The following is a 19364-nucleotide window of genomic DNA, read 5'->3' as shown; positions in this document are numbered from 1 at the left end:
GTTCTCAGTTTTATTCTATTGGGTTTATATGTTGGTTCTTGTGTTGGTACCTCCCTGTTTTGATTACTGTAGTTTTATAATAAGTTCTGAAATTGGAAAGTGTGAGTCCTCCAACTTTGTTCTTTCTCAGCATAGTTTTGGCTATGCAGAGTCCCTTGCCCAGCCATGTGAATTTGATGATTAGCGTCTCCATTTTTGCAGTTGATGGCTGTTGGAATTTTCACTGGAATTGTGTTAAATCTGTAAATCCCTTTGGGTAGTACTGACATATAACAATATTAACTGTTCCAACTCATGAGCATGGAATATTTTTCCATTTGTGTGTGTCTTTTATTCTTTCAGTAATGATTTGTAGTTTTATCTATAAAAGCACTTTACATTGTTGGTAAAATTTATTCCTAGATATTTGATTCTCTTAGTTGTTATTACAAATGGAATTATAATTTTGATTTCCTTTTCAGATTGTTCAGATTGTTAAGATTAGAGAGCTGACATATAGAAACATCATTGATTGTTGCATGCTGATCTGATACCCTACACTTTGTGGAATTCATTTGTTAGATCTACTAGCTTTGTTATAAAATCTCCTGGATTTTATATACATAGGATCTCATCATCTGAAAATAGGGCTAGTTTTACTTCTTCCTTTCCAATTTGGATGCCTTTTTTTTCTTTTTCTTGTCTATTTGCTCGGGCAAGAACTTGCAGTATGAAGCTGACTAGCAGTGCTGACAGTGGGCATGCTTGTCTTTTTCCTGACCCTAGGGGGAAAGTTTCCAGTCTTTTTTTTTTTTAAAGATTTAGTTTTTAATTTATTTCTCTCCCTCTCCCTCCCCCACAGTTGTCTGCTCTCTGTGTCCATTCACTGTGTGTTCTGGGTCTACTTGTATTCTTGTCAGCAGCACTGGGAATCTGTGTCTCTCTTTGTTGCGTCATCTTGCTGCGTCAGCTCTCTGTGTGTGGCCCCACTCCTGGGCGGGCTGCACTTTCTTTTGTGCAGGGTGGCTCTCCTTACGGGAAGCACTCCTTGCATGTGGGGTTCCCCGAGAGGCACCTCTGTATGTTACAGCACTCCTTGTGCTCATCAGCACTGCATGTGGGCCAGCTCACCACACGGGTCAGGAGGCCCAGGGTTTGAACCTTGGACCTCCTATGTGGTAGACAGATGCTCTATCCATTGAGCCAAATCTGCTTCCCAGTTTCCAGTCTTTCACCATTAAATATGACGTTAGCTCTGGATTTTTCAGACATAATCTTTGTCATGTTAAGGATGTTTCCTTCTATTCCTAACTTTCTGAGTGTTTTTATCAAGAAGGTGGTAGACTTTGTCAAATGCCTTTTTTTTTTTTTTTTTGCATCCATTGAAATGATCGTGTCCCATTTTTTCTTTATTAGAGAAATTGTGGGTTTACAGAACAATCACACACAAAATGTGGGATTTCCATCCACCACCCCATGACCACCACCTTGCATTGGTGCGAAACATTTCTTATAACTGATAATAGCACATTTTTATAATTGTACTATTGAATAAAGTCCATGTTTTAACTTAGGGTTCACTGTGTAGTGTAGTTCCTAGGATTTTTAAAAAAAATTTTTTCTGTTACCATACATACAATCTGACATTCAGTGCTTTTAACTACGTTCAGTGTTATGCAGCCATCACCACCATCCATTCCCAAACATTTCCATCATTCCAAGTAGGAACCCAGGACGTTAGAAGCCGTAATTCCCTGTGCCCTTTCCCACCCCGTCCCCTGGAGACCTATATTCTAGAGTCTGACTCTGTGAGTTTTCTTATTCTAATTGTTTCAAATCAGTGATTTCATACAATGTTTGTCCTTTTGTGTCTGACTTATTTCACTCAACACGATGTCTTCAAGGTTGTTGCATGTATCAGAACTTCATTTGTTTTTATGGCTGAATAATATTCCATTGTGTATATATCACATTTTTAATCCGCTCGTTGGTTGATGGGCACTTGTGCTGCTTCCCTCTTTTGGCAATTGTGAATAATGCCACTATGAATATTGGTGTGCAAATACCTTGTCTGGGTCCCTGCATTCAGTTCTTTTGGGTTATATACCTAGCAGTGGGATTGCTGGGTCATATGGTAAATCTATACTTACCTTTCTGAGGAACCACCAAAGTGTCTTCCACAGCTGCTGCACTGTTACATTCCCACCAGCATCGGACACGTGTTCCGATTTCTCCACATCCTCTCCAACACTTGTTCTTTTCTGTTTTATTTATAGCAGCCATTCTAAGGGGTATGAAATGGTATCTCACTGTGGTTTTGATCTGCATTTCCCTGATGACTAACGACTTATTTGCTTTCTGGCCATTTGTACATCTTCTTTGGAGAGATGTCTGTTCAACTCTTTTGCCCATTTTTTAATTGGGTTATCTTTTTGTTGTTAAGTTGAAGGATTTCTTTATATATTCTGGATATTAAATCTTTTATCAGTATGTGGTTTCCAAATATTTTCTGCCATTGTGTCAGGTGTCTTTTTACTTCCATGATGAAGTCCTTTCAGGAGCATAAGTTTTTAATTTTGACAACAAAATGTGTTTTTCTTTCGTTGCTTGTGCTTTGGGTGTAAAGTCTATGAAACCATTGGCTAACACAAAGTCCTGAAGGTGCTTCCTTACATTCTCTTAGAAGGAAATCTTTCAGTCATTCAACATTAAACAGGATGTTAGCTATGTCCTTCTGTTTCTAGTGTTCTGTGTTTTTGTCATGAAGAAATGCTCTATTTTGTCAAATGACTCTCCTGCATAAATTGAAATTATCATGTTTTTATTTCTCCTTTCTTTCTGTTAAGGCAGTATATTATATTAATTTTCTTAGGTTGAAGAAACCTTGCATACCAGAGATAGATTCCATTTGATTATGGTGTATAATTCTTCCAGTATGCTCTTGGACCCAGTTTGACAGCATTTTTGCTGAGGATGTTTGCACCTCTCTTCATAAGAGGTACTGATCTCTAGTGCTCTTTTGGCATCTTTATCTGGCTTTGGTATTAGGGTTTTGGTGCCCCTAGAATGACGTGTCCGTCCTCTTCAGTTTTTTTGTAAGAGTTTGAGCAGAATCGGAGTTACGTCCTCCTGAAATGTTTGGTAGAATTGCCCTGTGAAGCCATCTGGTCCTGGGCTTTTCTTTGTTGGAAGATGTTTATGATTACCGATTCAGCCTCTTTAGTTGTTTGTAATCTGTTGAGATCTCCTGTTTCTTCTGTGAGTTTAGGCAGTTTGTGTGTTTCTAGGAATGGGCCCGTTTCATCTGGGTTATCTAGTTTTTTGGCAAATAGTTGTTCATAATATCTTACACTGCTTTTTTTTTTTTTAACTCCTGTGAGGTTGGTAGTAATGCCCCCCCCTTTCATTTCTGACTTTTGTTACTTGTGCCCTGTCTTTTTTCTTTTCTGTCAGTCTAGCTAAAGGTTTGCCAATTTTATTGATCTTTAAGAGAACCAAAGTTTGTGATTTTGTTGGTTCTGTTGTTTTTCGTTTCATTTATTTCCACAATCATCTTTGTTTTTTCTTTCCATCTGCTTGCTTTGCTCTTCTTTTTCTAGTTTTTCAGGCATGAGGTTAGAATACTAATTTGATATCTTTCCTTTTTCATGTAAGCATTTAGATCAATAAATTTCTCTCTGAGCACTGTTTTTGCTGCATTCTGAGTTTCGTATGTTATGTTCTCATTAATCTCCAGAGATATCTTAATTTCCCTTGGGATTTCTTCTTTTACCTATTGGTTGTTTAAAAGTGTGTTGTTTATGGGAGCAGACACAGCTTAAGTTCTGAGTGCCTGCTTCCCATGTATGAGGTCTGGGCTTCAGGCTCCCATCCCTCCTAAAAAAAAAATGTGCAGTTTATTTCCATATTTTTGTGAATTTTCCAGTCCTCCTTGTAACGGATTTCTAGCTTTATTCCACTGTGATAAGAGAAGATACTTTTTATTATTCAATCTTTTCAAATTTATTGAGGCTTGCTTTGTGACCTAACAGATAGTCTACCCTAGAGAGTAATCTTTGTGCATATGAGAAGAATGTGTACTCTCTTCAAGTTGGATAAGCATTCTGTATATGTTACTAAGTCTCATTGGCTTACACTGTTGTTCAGGTTCTGTTTCCTAATTCATCTGTCCAGATGTCCTAACAATTATTGAAAATGGCATATCAAAATTTCCTGTTAATGTAGATCTGTTTCTCAGTTCAAACGTGTAAATGTTTGCCTCATGTATTTTGGGGCTCTGTTGTTCAGAGCATATGTTTATAATCATCATATCTTAATCAGCTGACCCTTTTATCAACTTATAATGCCCTCTTTGTCTCTTTTAAGTTTTTGACTTACAGACCATTTTGTCCGATATGAATATAGCCACCCCCACTCTCTTTTGGGTACTAGTTGCATAGAATATTTTTTTCCATCATTTTACTTTACCTTCTTGGATGTTTGAAGAAAGTCAGTCTCTTGTACGCAGCATAGATGAGGTCATACTTTATTCATTCTTCAAATCTCTGCCTTTTGAAAGGAAAGTCTCACCCATTTACATTTTAAAGTAAGTACTGATAATACAGGACTGCTGCCATTTTACTCTGTACTGTTGTTATCGTTTTAAGTCTTATGCCTTTTTTGTCCTACAGTTACCCCATTAGTGCCTATTTTTACATTTAGTTCATCTTTTGTAGTGAACCAAAAGGAATCCCTTCCCACTTATTTCTGTAATATTTCTAGTATTTTCTTTGTGGTTACCAATGGGCTTAAATTTAACATTCTAAATCTATAAAAATCTTGTTTGCTTGGATACCCAGCAGCTGGAATAGCATACACAAATGATATACCTTTACCCCTGCGTCCTCCCCTGCCTCTCTCTAGTTCATGCCACAAATTCCATATTTATACATTATGAATCCAAAACCATTGCCTTAACTCTATTTTTTGTACATTAGCCTTTTAGATCCTGTAGGAAGTAAAAAGTAGAGTTACCAAAAATACAGTAGTACTGGCATTTATATTTACTTCTTCTGTTACCCTTACTGCAGATCTCTATTTCTTCATTTGGTTTTGATCTGTTGTCTATTGCCCTTTCCTTTGACCCTGCAGAACTCCCTTTAGCATCTCTTCGGGCTGGTCTAGAGGTGACAAAACCCCTCACCTTTTAAAATTTTAATCTAGGAATATCTTGGTCTCTCCTTCATTTTTTGAAAGGCAGCTTTGTTGGATATAGAATTCTTGGGTTTTGTTTTTTGTTTTTTGTGGTTTTTTTGCTTTCAGTACTTAAAAAACATCATCCCACTACTTTCTTCCGTTCGTGATTTCCAATAAGGGAATGCCACTCAATCTTACTAAGGCTCCCTTGTGTGTGAGGCATTGCTTCCCTCTTGAGGTTTTCAGAATTCTCTGTCTTTGTTACTTGGCAGTTTGAGCATATGGCTTGGTGTCTATTTGGGTTCGTCATTGAGCATCTTACTTCGCATTTGCATATTCATGTTTCCATTAAATTTGGGAGTTTTCAGCCATTATTTCTTTGATTGTTCTCTGGCCCCTTTCTTTTCCTTTCCCGTCTGGGGCTGCTGCAGTGCATGAGTTGGTAGCTTGATGCCATTCGCAGCTTCCTCAGGCTCTGTCCATTCTTCTTCATTCTTTTTTTTTTTCTGTTCCTCAGACTGAGTGATTTCAATGGTCTTAAGTTTCACTGACTCTTTCTTCTGCAAACTCCAATCTGCTGTTGAACCCATCTAGGATATTTTTAATTTCTGTTACTGTGGTCTTCAGCTCTGTTCGGTTCCTTTCCATCATTTCCATGTCTCTATTGATATTCTCTTCGTGTTCCTATATCTTTACCTGATGTCCTTTAGTTCTTTTTACATGATTTTCTTTAACTCATTGAGCATATTTTGGGCCATAAAAAAAAAAAGTGTCTTTGTCTGGGGTGCCCATATCTGGCCCTCCTCATGGATGATTTCTAAAGTTTCAATCTTATTCTTTGCCTGGGCCAACACTTCCTGTCTCTTTGTATGTTTAACCTGGACATTTTAATATTTTAAGGAGTTATCTCTGGAATTTAGATTCTGAGGTGTCTATTCCTTAAGCTTAAGCTTGTATCCTGCTAGTGCTATGACAGAGCTTTCCTTGAGTGCTGGGAACTAACAAAAAAAAAAAAGGAGAAAAGGAAGCGCCTTTTCCATCTTTGCAGACTGGCCTGTGTGGATGTGTTTCTTTTTGAAGGCATCATTATCATTTGGAAGTTAAAAGTATTTTCTTCAGAAGCTATTTGTCATCTCTTCTAAAACTGTATTTGCTAATACACTGTATTAGGATTCTCAAAGCCCCCTTTAAAACCTTTTATAATAGCTCATTCTTCCCCTAATGAAAAAAAAATGTAAAATTTTTGTGTATATAAGATAACTAGAATGGGAGTGGACGTAGGTCCTTGGTTGAGCACCAGCTTCCCATGTACAAGGTCCTGGGTTTGATCCCTGGTACCTCCTAAAAACAAAACCAACCAACCAAAAAAAATAACACCTCTCATTGGAGAGTAGAGATAGCTCAGTGGTTAAGCACCTGCTTCCCATCTACAAGGTCCTAGGTTCAATCCCCATTACTTCCTTAAAAAAATCAACACCAGAAGGATATAAATATACATATATATGCACACATATTAAATAATCTCTAGATACTTAATGGGCATTTTCTTTTATTTTTATCTGTTTTATTTGTTTTATACAATGAACACATATCGGATTTATAATCGTTAAAGTTCTCCCACCTGTTGTTAGATTTTAAGGTTTGAGATTCTGTGACTGTGTTGAGTAGGTGAAATCACTTTATGATCAAATTTCTTAAATGTTAGAATACTTATTTAAGCTAGAATTTGATTGTTGGGGGTCAGTGCCCATGAAAACATTTACAGGGCACAGAGAAGATGCAAGACTTAATAGGCATAAAAATTTAAAGATCAACATCAAGAAGAGTTAGAGTGAATAAGAGAATTGGTAATCATTTAGAACACTTTTATTTAAGGAATTATTAGAATACCATTTTTATATTTAAAATTTTTTAAAGAAAACTCAAATATACTGTATAAATGAAAGTAAAGAGAATATTATAAGGAATTACAGGAATTCATCACCTAGCTTCAGTAATCAGCAACTCATGACTAATCTTGTTTCATTTCTATCATCCTTCTCTTCCCACTACTAACCCTCAAGTATTTTGAAGCAAATCCAAGACATCATATAATTTCATCTGTAAATATTTCAGCATGTATTTCTAAATAGTATGGCCTCTCTTAATTTTTTTTATAAACCACAATACCATTACTATATGTTATCAATCAACAACATTCTTTTTTTTTTTTTTTGAGGAACCAGGGGCTGGACCTTGAACCTAGGACCTCATATGTGGGAAGTCGGCACTCGACCACTGAGCAGCATCAGCTTCCCTAAGTTGGTTTTTACATTCGTTTTGCTTGTTGTTTTTGTTTTTTCAGGAGGGTACCAGGAACCAAACCCGGGACCTCCCATGTGGGAGGCAGGTGCTCAACAGTTTGAGCCACATCTGCTCCCAGCAACATTTTTTTTTAAGATTATTTTTTATTTATTTCTCTCCTTCCCCCCCTCCCCCATTGTCTGCTCTCAGTGTCCATTCGCAGTGTGTTCTTCTGTGTCCACTTGTATTCTTGTCAGTGGCACCCGGAATCTGTGTCTCTTTTTGTTGTGTCATCTTGCTGCATGAGCTCTCCGTGTACGTGGCACCATTCCTGGGCAGGCTGCACTTTTCTCACGCAGGGTGGCTCTCCTTATGGGGCACACTCCTTGCATGTGGGGCTCCCTTATGCAGGGGACACCCCTGCGTGGCAGGGCACTCCTTGCGCGCATCAGCACTGAGCGTGGGCCAGTTCATCACACGGGTCAGGAGGCCCAGGGTTTGCACTGTGGACCTCCTGTGTGGTAGGCGGATACCCTATCTGTTGGGCCAAATCCGCTTCCTGCAACATTCTTAATATTATTAAATTTCTACTCAGCAATGTATCACTTCCCAGTTGTCACACATTTGTTGATGCATTATAAATATATGTCACCATTTGCTTGAATCAGGATTCAAATTAAGTCCACACATTGTAATTAGTTCACATGTCTCTTAAATTAGTCTTAATCCATAGATCTTCCATGTCTTTAATTTTCCTTGTAACATTTTGCTTTAAGAAACAGGATTGCTTACTCTGTACTGTTGGCAAAGTATGAATTTTGCTAACTTCAAGCACGGGAACATGATTCTCTGTTCCCAATGATTCTTATAAACTGGTAGGTCCAGAAGCTTGATCAGATTTAGGACTGATTCTTTTTTTTTGGTAAGTGTGAGTCATGGCTTTAATATGAACAAATGTTATTCTGAAGCTAGCATCCCAAGTAGTTTTTCTTTGAAATGTAATAAACTTTATTTTTAAAGATATTTTAGATCACAGAGGAGTTACATTGAAAGTATAAGGGATTCCCATATACCCCACCTCCTGCCCCTCCCACCTCTTCCCCTATTAATAACATCTTACAGTAGTGTGGTACATTTGTTTTAATTGATGAATAAATACTGAAGCATTGCTGCTAACCAAGGTCTGTAGTTTACCTTGTGGTTTATACTTGATTCCAGTGCCCCCAAAATGCCCTGTGTTCCACCTGTTCTTCCCTCCCCATCCCCTCAGAACCTCTGGTGAGCACTGTCTTTGTATCAGTGTTACAAGTCCTCCCATTACTAGATTAATAATAACTCTATGATTACAACTGAAAATGGGAGGATTGCATCCAGCATCCAGGTGGAATCTGAGCCTCCTCTTGACATAAAGGTGCAATGGACACAACCAATCCAGTGTCCACATAGAAGAGGTGGCATTGGATTGGGAAAAGTGGACATAATGGACAAAGGGTATGGGGAAAGGCAGGAAGAGATGAGAGGTGGAGGCGTCTTCGGGACATGGAGCTGCCCTGGATGGTGCTTCAGAGGTAATCACCGGACATTGTAAATCCTCACAGGGCCTACATGATGGAATAGAGGAGAGTATGGGCCATGATGTGAACCAATGTATATGAGGTGCAGAGGTGCCCAAAGATGTACTTACCAAATCCAATGGATGTGTCATGATGATGGGAACGAGTGTTGTTGGGGGGGCGGAGAGGGGGGGTGGGGGGGTGGGGTTGAATGGGACCTCACATATATATTTTTAATGTAATATTATTACAAAGTCAATAAAAAATACAAAAATTAATTAAAAAAAAAAAAAAAGAAAAAAAAAATAATAATAACTCTACTTTAGTCCATAGTTGCATTGCCCCTTATGTTTGTTCATTCCTCAACCTTGAGGATTTGGGGATGGTGAGGCCCGCTCTGTTTCTGATTGCAAGGGTCCTTAGATCCCATGCGCAGATGGATGGAACTGTCTTGCCTGCAGTTGTAGATACTCTCTTTTTCTGGGGGATAGGCATTGTCCACCATCATCCTTTTGTTACTTGTCCTGAGTGAATCTGAAGAACTGGAGAGTAGGTGTTGGCTGCAACTCTACTGAGGTCCAGGGCTCAACCGGCACATGAGCAGACCAAAGATTTAAGTCTCTGGGGCACATATTTAACAAATATAGTGCTAATTATAGGTTCAAATAAGAGGGGCAGAAGAGCCATGTATAGGGCAATTATAAATGAGTCTAACTCTGTTACATTGAGGAAATAGGTTGTCATGTATTCCAAGGTAAGGCCCACTGGCAGGATGCTGACTTCAGGGGACTGTGTGCCTTGCCTGTAATGTCCAGATGCCTCTAGAGCCCTCGGATCACCCCTATTTGAGACTTTTTTCACAGTGACAGTAAGGTCTGCCCGAGACATACTGAAAAGTGTAACCTCTGGTTTGACCTCCTAACTCATTTTGAAATCTCTTAGCTGTAAAAACTCCTTTGAGTTTCATGTTTTCCCTTTTTGGTCAAAGTCCTTTTCCAAATGCATCACTGGTTGGTACTTGGTATTAACCCCTTGGTGCCAGGGAGGCTCATCCCAGGAGTCATGTCCCATGCCAGGGAGAAAGTAGTATGTTTATTTGCCACATTTGAGTAACAAGAAAGTATTCAGGAGGTAACTCCTAGGCAGTAATTGTTAGTAGGCTGTTTCAATTTTACAAGAATAAGATTCATAGTTACCATAATATTGAGAGCTTGAAATATAGGTCGGTTTTCTGCCTATGTATTTGTGAGATTCTTCCCCCTCTAGTGAGAACCTAGCAGGACTCCCCAGCCTGGGGGTTTATTATTTTCTTGTTTATTGTGTGGGTTTCCTCCAAGATGACACCTATGATAAGGTGAACACTTTCATATTCCATAGAGGTGTGCCCCAGGGGCACCCTATCCCACACATCCCCTCACACTGACGCCCAGCACCAGTGACCCTCCCCTGCCATATCTGCCAAAAGGACACTGCCACCATTGTATTTTCAGCCACAGACCTCCAACTTCCCCAGAGTTCATCTGTTCCTTCCTCCAGCCCTCCCCCCAGGTCCCTGAATAGCCCAGCCCACCCCCCTCCCCCCCCACCCTGCTCACCTTCACCATCCAGCACCGTTGACCCCACGCTCATCCCTGCACCACATCACCCCAGCCACTGCCCAGCCACCCCCTCCCCCCGGTCACAGGCTTTGCCATGCGGGCACTGGCTCATCACGTCTGCTTCCTTCCCATCTCCTGATAACCTCTCTTCCAGGCTCCAGCTCTGCGAGTCTGCTCAGTGTGCTGAGGTCATGTCAGGGAGGTTGTGCCGTATCTGTCCCTCGGTGCCTGGCTCACTTCACTCAGCACAAGGTCTTCAAGATCCACCCATGTTGTCGTGTGTGTCAATTTTTAGAAGATATCTAGGCAAATGAAAGGACTCTATCTAATGGTGCCTTACGTCGTAAGTAGACAGTCAGTGCCTGGCCTTTTCTATACTAATGTCCTAGTTAAAACTATGTCCCAGAAGGAACTTCCTGGCATGGCTCCAGCTGTAAGAGGAATTAAAAGGCATGCTACAGGCCCCTTTGACGGCCTGAGGGGGTCCCGTGGCCTTCCGTGACCTCAGTGTGGCCTGGCAGCTACACCTCGTGCTCTACAGACCCAGCTGCCTCCTACAGCTGCCTCTAGTATCTGTGGCTACTAGCATTCACATTGTTAACATTAAACTTGACACATTTGGTTGCCCCTTCACAGGAGCTCAGCAGCTACTTTGTGGCTAACGACTAGCCTTCTTAGTGCTGTTTGCAACTTGAGAGAGATCGTGGAGAAGTAGATGAATAGGATGTAATTTTCTTGGAATTCAAATACATTTTTAGCTGTTTGTTTTTTATAATTTTCTAACTTAGATTTCTTAGTGCCACCTCTCATATACCATTGCCCTTTTAATATGTGAACATTGCTGGACCATTCCTTTGTTGGCAGAAACATTAAGAACTCTGTGTTTGGCAGGTTTGTTAGGGGTGCACCGAAGGTCTCCTGTTTTATCCTCTGCTTCGGCTTGTTAATAACACAGCGAGACCTGACCACATCCAGGCATCCGATAGGCAGGCTTGGGGACGCGGGTGATGGGGGGTGAAGTGGTCAGAAATAAACGCATGAAGGAGACCTCTTGAGCTAATTTATTTTATAACATTTTTATAAAATGATTCCAGAAATGAAAATTGTATAGCCCAAAAAAATAAGTCAGCAAAGAGAGCCAAGACGTCTTCCTCTTCGGGACATGGAGAGCTCTGCTGGAAGTAAAGGTTCTAGCTGGTTCTTCTGGGTTGCGAGAACAATTCCCTGAATGCTGAAGGTGCTGAGGAGAAGCAGCCTGTCCCAGCGGATGCCTTTTAGCCACTCTGTGGCCCGTGGACACCGGCACAGCTGCCGGCCCCCCTGCCCTCCTCCCGGGAAGAGCAGCCAGTTGACTGTCTCTGGACTTGGTCTACGAAATACTGCCCTGGAAGTAACCGAGCTCTGCTTACCTTTGACAGCGGAAGTTCAGAGTGAAATCGAAAGGATTTTTGAGCTTGCAAGAACGCTGCAGCTGGTGGTCCTCGACGCCGATACCATCAACCACCCAGCCCAGCTCAGCAAGACCTCCCTGGCCCCGATCGTCGTGTATGTCAAGATCTCTTCTCCCAAGGTGAGTGCGCTGCGGGGCCTGGCTCTGCAGAGCTGTGCGCTGCTGCGCAGGTGTGGCAGGTGCATCTTCAGCATGGGTGCAGGGTCCAGGAGGCTTCTGCAGCCCAGAACCCTGCAGGCTGGCGTAGGCCAAGCAGGATTACTCGTTTCGTGGGTTACAACAGTGATTATGCAAGTGTGGGCCCACGGCGCTTACAGAGGTCCACGAGGCCCAAACTGCTTCCATGAGAGCGCGAAGGCATCGTTCACCTTTTTCACAGTGTCGAGTTTTCCCTGATCGTACGAAAGCAGTGGTGGGTAAGAAGGCTGGCCTCTGGGCATGACTCAGACAGGGGCACTTGGCAGTGACTGCATTCTCCACCACTGTGCACCCAGAGTTGGGGGAAAAGGCCAGTGTCACTTAAGAACATCCTGAGGAAGTAGTAAAAATGGCTAAGATTTTATCCCTAAGTACAAGTCTTTTTAGTATTCAGTGTGGCAAAGTGCTCCTGCTGTATACCAGCTCAGACTGCTGTCTTGAGGACAAGCGCTCACTCGAGTGATTAGTTGACCTGGGAACTGAACCAGTTTAATTTGAAAGAACAACTGACAGGCTACTTATTCAGACTTGAGTATTTCCTTCAACTAAGTGAGCCAACATTTTCCAAATGATCAATGAATGATGTTACAAATCATGCAAGGAAGATCCATTCAAAGTGCGAGAAAGACTGATTTAAAGTAACAGAGTAAGAAAGTTTGTTGATTCTGCATGGCAACTAGCCTTTAAGAAACTACCGCTTTGTTGAGATCTGGTGTGGTAGCAAAGAACAAGATGCACAATTATTTTTCTCAATTACGTATCTGTAGGAGGCCAGCTTCTCTTCAATATTTCAGCCAAAACAATGCTCTATAGTAGAATGTATGCAGAAGTAAATAGAAAAGTTGCCTTCTATGAAGCCAGACAAAGATTTGCAAAAATGTAGCCATTTGTATAATAATTTGTTAGCATCTAACAGATTTTTGTTATATTTTTAGGTGAACAAATATGTTTTAATTTTCCCATTTTTAATTTCTATTCTGGTACATACTGATATAACACACATAAAAAGCTCTTTGGAATTCTCAACAATTTTTAAAAGTCAAAAGGGGTCCTGAGAAAAAAAGATAAGACTCAGAAGCAGTTCCATGGTAGGCGGTAGTTATCGTTCATGAATCTTGCAACTGAGATTATATTAATGTTAATTTCACAATGATCTTGTGTTTCAAGAGCTCAGTCATCAGCACTCCCGTGTGCTGAACGTAAAGGGCCCCAGACAACGAGCGGATGACGTACCTCAGGCTGACCGCGGCGCAGGCCTTCCTCCCTTGAGAACTGTTCTCTCTTACAGGTTTTACAACGGTTAATAAAATCCCGAGGGAAGTCGCAAGCTAAACACCTCAACGTGCAGATGGTGGCAGCTGATAAACTGGCCCAGTGTCCTCCAGTAAGTTGCCACTACGCGTCGATCGTCCAATTGCAGAGAGGAGACCTGGCCTTATATTCAAAAAACAAACTTGATGGTTCACTGCTTCTCACGAAGGAGAATCCTGACCACTTAGTGATGCCATAATTTCAATATCATACATGTGATTACACCATCACCGACAATCACACCTAATTATATATAATCCCAATTATCATACATATGATTATACCATCACTTACAATCATGTGTAATTATATATAATCCCAATATCATACGTGTGATTACACCATCACTGACAATCATACATAATTACATATCCCAATATCATACGTGTGATTATACCATCACTGACAATCATACATAATTACATATCCCAATATCATACGTGTGATTATACCATCACTGACAATCATACATAATTACATATCCCAATATCATACGTGTGATTACACCATCACTGACAATCATACATAATTACATATCCCAATATCATACGTGTGATTACACCATCACTGACAATCATATGTAATTATATTCAATCCCAATATGACTTATAGTCGACACTACAATCCCAAAGAAGGGAACTGTTCCACTTGGCACCCTGGTCACTTGGACGTGGTATGACGAGCCCAGAAAATGACCCGGTGGGCAGAACCGTGTGCCCACTCCGTGGCGACGCTGCTTTGTTTGCGCCCAGCATCTAGTGGATACCCTAACCTCACGTGAGGAGAGCGGGGTTGAGCTTTGGGTTGTAAGGTGGGGTTGGTTTGTTCCCTCCTCCTCATAGGGAGCGGGTGGCCTGCTGTCAGGAGCCGACTGAGAACTTGATTTGGGACCATGTAAAAACAAGCAGAACACCCAGCTTCTGCATCCAAATCCTTCCCTACGTCTAACCCATCACGCACCGTAGCCTTGGGACTATACACACACTTGTTTGTTTTTAAGTGATAGTTTCAGAAGCTGTAAAGAGTAAGCTCATATCCACTCTTCTGATTGCCCAGAGTATACTAAAATATATGGTAAACATTCTGCTGATACCTTCTTTTCAAGTCTCTTTCCTAGTAAACTATTGTGAAACTCAGTCCATGCTGAATCTTCAGTGGTTTCAGCTCTTGTGCCAAATTCAGGTCTCAACGGTCTTCCCTCATCATTTTCCCAAACTAAGCTTTTCGGTCTCCACGTCCAGAGCAGTTTCTGGTGGTCCTCTTAGGATTTCCATCTCACGTTCCTCCTTTATTGTCGATGGACTTCTCGTCACTACCACGCCCGTGACGACCACTCTTGCCCGTGTCATCACTCTGGTCGTCGTGAGGGGTGGGCGGTCAGGGTCCTGGGCAGGGAGCCGTCTGCGCAGGGCGGTCAGCGGGCGCGAGTGTGCAGGAGCTGGCTGCGCCCGCCGCTCCCTCTGGGGGTGGAGGGGCCCGGGCAGGTGCTGGCCTGGGCGTCCTCTGCGCTGCTTGCTGCTGCAGGAGCTGTTCGACGTGGTCCTGGACGAGAACCAGCTGGAGGACGCCTGCGAGCACCTGGCCGACTACCTGGAGGCCTACTGGAAGGCCACCCACCCGGTCAGCAGCGCCCCCGCCCACCCCCTCCTCAGCCGCACTCTGGCCACCTCCAGGCTGCCCAGGAGCCCCGCCCTGGCCTCCAACTCCCAGGTAAGTGGCCCAGGTGCCCCCCCCCCAGGACACCACCCCCTCCCAACGAGGCAGCCGCCCGCCCCCCGAGGGCAGGTGCACATGTGGGGGACGCACACGCAGGGCAGAGTCAGGCCCCCCTGTCTGGGCACCTGGCCCAGGACGGGGTGCTGCCGCCTGCCCCAGGCGCCCCGCCCTAGCGGCCTCAGGAGTGAGGGGTGGCCTGGCAACGGCGGCTGCGGAGTGGGCGCACGGGGAGGGCTTGGGAGCGGTGCGCAGCCACAAGCGCCCCTGAACCGTGTGATAGGCCCGCGTTTTTCCTACTCCTCCTAAGCCAGGGCCCGCCTGCTAGTGATTTACACTCTCCCCACGAGGATTCAAACTCAGCCCCTGGCGGGGAAGCTCCCGGGGAGGCCCCGCGCCCGCCACCAAGGCGCAGCCCCGGGCCCCGCGCTGACCCGGCCGCTCTGCCTCTCCGCAGGGCACCCCGGGCCACCCGCGGGCGGAGCGCTGCGCCCGGGCCGCCGAGGAGCCGTGCGCCGACGGGAAGGGCCGCCCCGGGCCCCAGCACCACGCGCACCGCGGCGGACCGGGCCGCGGCCTCTCCAGGCAGGACACCTTCGACGCCGCGGCCCCGGAGGGCCGGGAGGCGGCGCCCGCGGAGCCGCCCGGGGGCGGCGAGCACCGGCACCGCGAGCCGCGGCACCGGCCGCCGCGGGAGCAGGGCCGCGAGCAGGAGCACGGCGAGGGCGCCCGGGCGCGCGGGCGCCACAGGTCCCGGGACGGGGAGGCGGCGGGCAGGCGGCGTGCGGAGGACTGGGCGCGGGAGCACACGCGCCCCTGAAACACGGCCCGCCGCGCGCCCCTGCGCCCCTGCGCCCCTGCGCCCCGCACGAGGCCCGGCGAGAGCCCCTGGAGAGGAGCGGGGCCCGCGAGCCGGGCGCACAGGGCGCCCCTGGGTGCCCCGGCGCCCGCCTGGCCCGTCGCTCCTGGACCACTGTTCGTTGCTTGTACCTCTGGCGACTAAATTTGGGGACAGATTCAGTCTTGCCTTACACAAAGGGGATCATAAAGTTAGAATCTATTTTCTATGTACTAGTACTGTGTACTGTAGAGACAGTTTGTAAATGTTATTTCTGCAAACACCTTCTTATAATTATATATTATATATTCTATATCTCAGTTTGATCACACTATTTTAGAGTCTTAATGCCAAGTCAGCATATTTGCTTTATGAATTACAGGGACTAGAAACGTCCACGTTCAGGAAATTTGTAACGACATGGTCTAGACACTTCCCGCCGCAGCGTCCCGCCCGTGCCGAGTGCTTGGTTGGTTTCTCAGTGTCCTTCCATCCCTGCAAGCTGACAGCTGTCGCCGTAAATTACGGCACATGGTCCCCAACTCCTGAGGCTCTAATCCATACAGCTCAGGCCAGTCGTGGCAGGGGCGCTGGCCATGGCCACATGTGCCCGAGTGGGAGCGGGCAGCGCCAGCTGGGGACCCGAGGGCTGAGGCCGGGGGACAGGGCCTGCCAGCTGCGGGCTCGGCCGTGCCCGCGTCCCGCTGCCCTGCTGGCCGCCGGGTGGTCGGAGAACACATGTCCTGTGCTGCCGGGGTGGCTCGGGGAGCATTCGCCGCTGCCTCCTCCATCTGCGAGAGTAAAAACCCAGGCAACTTTCACTGTGAGTGTTTCACTGGAAATGTGCAATCCTTGTGTGTTAGAGTTCTTGTTTTGTAAGAGTTTACATAGCTGGTGGAATTATTTTGTGGGGAAATAAATTTTTATGACTTCTCCCACGTCATTTCCTAAGCCTGCCTGTCACTGGTCACCCGTCGTCCCTCCCGAGCCCCAATGGGTTCCTGTCCATCAGAACCCACAAGTGCTCCTCAGAACCCAAGTTTCTGCTCTCCGGAGCTGATCAGGGCGCAGCGGGGTGCCTCAAGAGCGACAAAACGCCCAGCACACTCTCCTGCTCAGGCGCCTGCTCTAGGGGAGATCCTGTCTGCGTGCCCACTGCTGCCCAGCCCGCCCGCGCCCGCTCAGCCCTGCTGCGGGGACAGGTGCGGGGACGAGGGGCGGGCCTGCTGGGCAAAGCCCCGCTGTGCGGCAACTTCCTTTACAAAGTAACAACGGTCTAGTCTTTATTTGCTCCCTTATTCCGGGTACTTGCCAAATATTTTTGGACCTTTTTGAGTAAAACTGTTTTGCATTTTAACACCCTGTTTCTCCTACCCAAGAAACCTCAAAAGTTTTAAAAGTGAATTGGAGTTTTATCAACCAATTTATGAAAATCTCCCCCCAGAATCAATCTATTTAATTAGCTTGGTACTGTTGACATGGATTTATTTATTGAATATAAAAAGTGGTCATAATAGCTTTATTGATTTTTGACAGGAAATTTTCACAGCATTGGGAGGCCATATTTATATTTTATGAAGAGTAATTACTTCATCAAGTATTTCTCATAAACTTGCCGCTAACCTAAGATGTTAAGACTCACCAGCCCCATCCTGCCTACATGCTCTTTTGCCCACTTACTGACCTTGGAATATTTAAATTCTTAAAGTATTAACTGGCATATGTCTTACTTGCTACAACTATTAATTCCTCTCAAAGGGACGCGCTGACGGGTTCATCTTTTTGATAATGATCCTGGATTTTGGTTTCTGACTTCACTGTGGAGCGTGGCTAGTCCCAGAATGTCCTTCAAAGGTTAAACTGCAGGGTGTGACCTACCGGCAGCTGTGGACGAGAACTGCGCAGTGGGCATGTGTCAGCAGCGGACTGAGCTTGTACGAGACAGAACTCCAAGCTCAGCGGGATATTCACTGACGTGGGGAATGAAAATCCGTCTTTTCACAAAGGCGTCATCTTAGCCAGTCGGCTGTGGAGTTATCCTCACAGCCCCCGGGAAATGCTGGGAATGTACTTACAGTTGTCTTCTGAACCCCATGCTCCCCTCCACTGCTCCCCTAAGTCGCTGTACAAAAAGGCGCTGCTAAATGTAGGACACCTTTGTCACGCTGTACTTGGACAATGCCACGCGTTCCTTTTAAACGGCCTGGTTTAAAGTCATTCCTATGAAACAAAGAGCTGGTTTCTGCACTGTTCATTACTTACAGCATTAATTGCATTTTTGGATGGCCCTTTGAGAGTGGTCAGCAGCACTTCCTCGGGGCAGTGCAGCCTCTTGCCCTCTTCCCAGTGCCCTCTCCATCGCATCTGATGGACAACCAAGAGGAGGCGGCAGTGCGAGGCAGCCCGGAGGGGCCTCCCCCTGCCGTAGTGCACGCGCAGCATTCCACGCCCAGGTGGAATCCTCCTCCCTTCCCTGCCACAGTGCAGATCCACCTTGACAGCAAAACGTGCTCCTTGTGCCCCAGTGTGAGGCCACTGCCTCGGCCGCTCCAATCCCATCAGCACACCACGAGTTTCACTGCCAGGAACAGGTTGGTCAGGTTAATTTCTGCAAATTTATTTATTTAAAACCTTATTTGTACTTGACTATATAAAATGTGATACAGGGTTTTGAATTAAAACGTACTCAGTTAAATTTAAATGCTTTGTTTCAGAGAAATAGTGATGTTCACACTAAATACGTTAATGCATTTATGCCCCCCAATTTCCCTGATTTTTTCCTTTTTACTGTAACGTACTCATCCTTTGGGATTACGTGTTTTATTTTCCAATTTGCGTTATCTTTTGAAAGAAACCACTGAAACCACTATTCTTTATTAGTCCTTACTGTTTCCAATTGGCAAATACTTTTCTTCTTTATGGCTGGCGTGCTTGTGCTTGGAGAGAATGCCGCTCTTCATCAAAAACCCACCCCAGTCGAGTTTGCTGCTAGGCTGGTTCTCCGCCATTTTTATCCCCGCTTGGTACTCAGGGCTTTTGGGGGGCACGAGGGAAAATGGGTCTTGTGGAGTTTCTTAAACACTCGTAACGTCCAAGGACGTGCGCTGAGCCCGAGGACCGGCAGGGCGGCGGGCAGGCGGCGTTCCCTAGCTGGACGCGTCCGCGGGCTCGGCCCCCTGCCCCGCCATTCAGCAGGCGTCCCCGGCAGCCACAGCGCAGCAGCGGCAGGGAGAACAGACGGGTCCTCTGCCAGGGGGAGGACAGCG

The 19364-nt window shown here is 45.0% G+C and overlaps 1 protein-coding gene across 8 annotated transcripts in view; it reads left to right on the top strand.

Moving 5' to 3' along the window:
* CACNB2 (calcium voltage-gated channel auxiliary subunit beta 2) overlaps nt 1-17036 on the top strand; it is a 290686-nt gene extending 273650 nt beyond the window's left edge. For all 8 annotated transcript variants that reach the window (XM_058297892.2, XM_058297891.2, XM_058297894.1 and 5 more), the window contains 4 exons: nt 12007-12158; nt 13525-13620; nt 15072-15257; nt 15718-17036. In XM_058297892.2, the coding sequence (XP_058153875.1) occupies nt 12007-12158; nt 13525-13620; nt 15072-15257; nt 15718-16080 (797 nt within the window). In that variant the 3' untranslated portion in view covers nt 16081-17036. The remainder of the gene's footprint in view (nt 1-12006; nt 12159-13524; nt 13621-15071; nt 15258-15717) is intronic.
* The last annotated feature ends 2328 nt before the right edge of the window (nt 17037-19364 follow it).

Source organism: Dasypus novemcinctus, chromosome 5 (genome assembly GCF_030445035.2).
Source record: "Dasypus novemcinctus isolate mDasNov1 chromosome 5, mDasNov1.1.hap2, whole genome shotgun sequence".
Lineage (NCBI taxonomy): Eukaryota > Metazoa > Chordata > Mammalia > Cingulata > Dasypodidae > Dasypus > Dasypus novemcinctus.
Note: the sequence above shows the minus strand (reverse complement) of the source record. Positions and strands in the feature narration are given on the sequence as shown.